The sequence below is a fragment of the Mandrillus leucophaeus genome, unplaced genomic scaffold, assembly GCF_000951045.1.
Source record: "Mandrillus leucophaeus isolate KB7577 unplaced genomic scaffold, Mleu.le_1.0 Scaffold227, whole genome shotgun sequence".
Classification (NCBI taxonomy): Eukaryota; Metazoa; Chordata; class Mammalia; order Primates; family Cercopithecidae; genus Mandrillus; species Mandrillus leucophaeus.
In genome coordinates, this window is record NW_012102332.1 from 3,477,452 (window position 1) to 3,478,640 (window position 1,189).

At 54.8% G+C, this 1,189-nt stretch overlaps 1 protein-coding gene across 2 annotated transcripts in view; it reads right to left on the reverse strand.

Annotated features, from left to right (window-relative positions):
- CYFIP1 (cytoplasmic FMR1 interacting protein 1) overlaps nt 1-940 on the reverse strand; it is a 92,740-nt gene extending 91,800 nt beyond the window's left edge. Inside the window, exons 1-2 of one of the 2 annotated variants that reach the window (XM_011981493.1) lie at nt 792-940; nt 625-714 (exon numbers count right to left, since the gene is read on the reverse strand). In XM_011981493.1, the coding sequence (XP_011836883.1) occupies nt 625-714; nt 792-908 (207 nt within the window). In that variant the 5' untranslated portion in view covers nt 909-940. The remainder of the gene's footprint in view (nt 1-624; nt 715-791) is intronic. The other variant, XM_011981494.1, reaches the window with a different exon arrangement.
- Nucleotides 941-1,189: the final 249 nt, after the last annotated feature.

A 1,189-nucleotide genomic window follows, 5' to 3' on the forward strand; every position in this document is an offset into this window, starting at 1 on the left:
TGTAATCCCAGCACTTTGGGAGGCCAAGACGGGCAGATCACGAGGTCAGGAGATCGAGACCATCCTGGCTAACACAGTGAAACCCCGTCTCTACTAAAAACTACAAAAAACCAGCCGGGTGAGGTGGCGGGTGCCTGTAGTCCCAGCTACTTGGGAGGCTGAGGCAGGAGAACGGCGTGAACCCAGGAGGCGGAGCTTGCAGTGAGCTGAGATCGTGCCACTGCACTCCAGCCTGGGTGACAGAGCGAGACTCTGTCTCCAAAAAACAAAAAAGCAGAACTATAACAACAATGCAGTTCATTTATAAATCTGAATCTCATATGGGCGCATTCCCGGTGTAAGTGGGTGCAGATTGGAGAGGGAAAGAGCATTAACAGGGCAGGGGTGCCCTCGAAACGCTGACAGAGGTTTTCTCTGGGCCAGAGACACTGAATTTTCAGAAAGAGCGTGTGTTGTTTTACACTAAGAAAAACAAAGACGATCCTAAAAATATAAGGCATTTCACTCATTTTCTACTCTTTTTCCTTACTGCATAGTCTATTGGGATAATACCAAAGAGTATCCATCTGCCCTTCAAACGCGCCCTTCCCTGCAGAGAGAAACGAAGATGCACAGCAACATTACCATGCTAGAGTGGACGGTGGCTTGCTCGATGTATCTTGCGATGCCAGTAACAAATGCATTTCTGTCTTCAAAGTTAGTGTTGAAATTTGGCTGAAAGAAAGGAAGAGAAAAACCGTCACGTGGGGTCGGAGCACAGGCTGTACGCCCCGCAGCTGCTGGGCACCCACCTGGTAGAGCAGCGAGGATGGCGGGGGCTCGATGCAGGGCTGCTGGTCGGGCAGGGGCAGCTCCTCCAGGAGGTCCACGTTGGACAGCGCGTCCTCCAGAGTCACCTGGGCTGCCATCCTGGGCTGGAACAACACACAAGGACCCCTGTTCTGTGAGGAGGAGGAGGAGGGGGCAGCCGACAAGCTTCGAGGTGGGGTACCCAGGCCTCTAACCCCTTCCCGCTCTCCTGAGGGCACTGGGGATCCTGCCGTGGGCATGATCAGTCCTTGGGAGTCGCGTGTCTCTCAGGGCACGGGGGCCAGCGGGCTGGGAGGCCCTGTGCAGCTTCTCCTTTCGCACTCGCTGAGAACAGGCTCTCCTGGCCCTCCAGGAGGGTCACAGTGTGGGGGACGTGGTT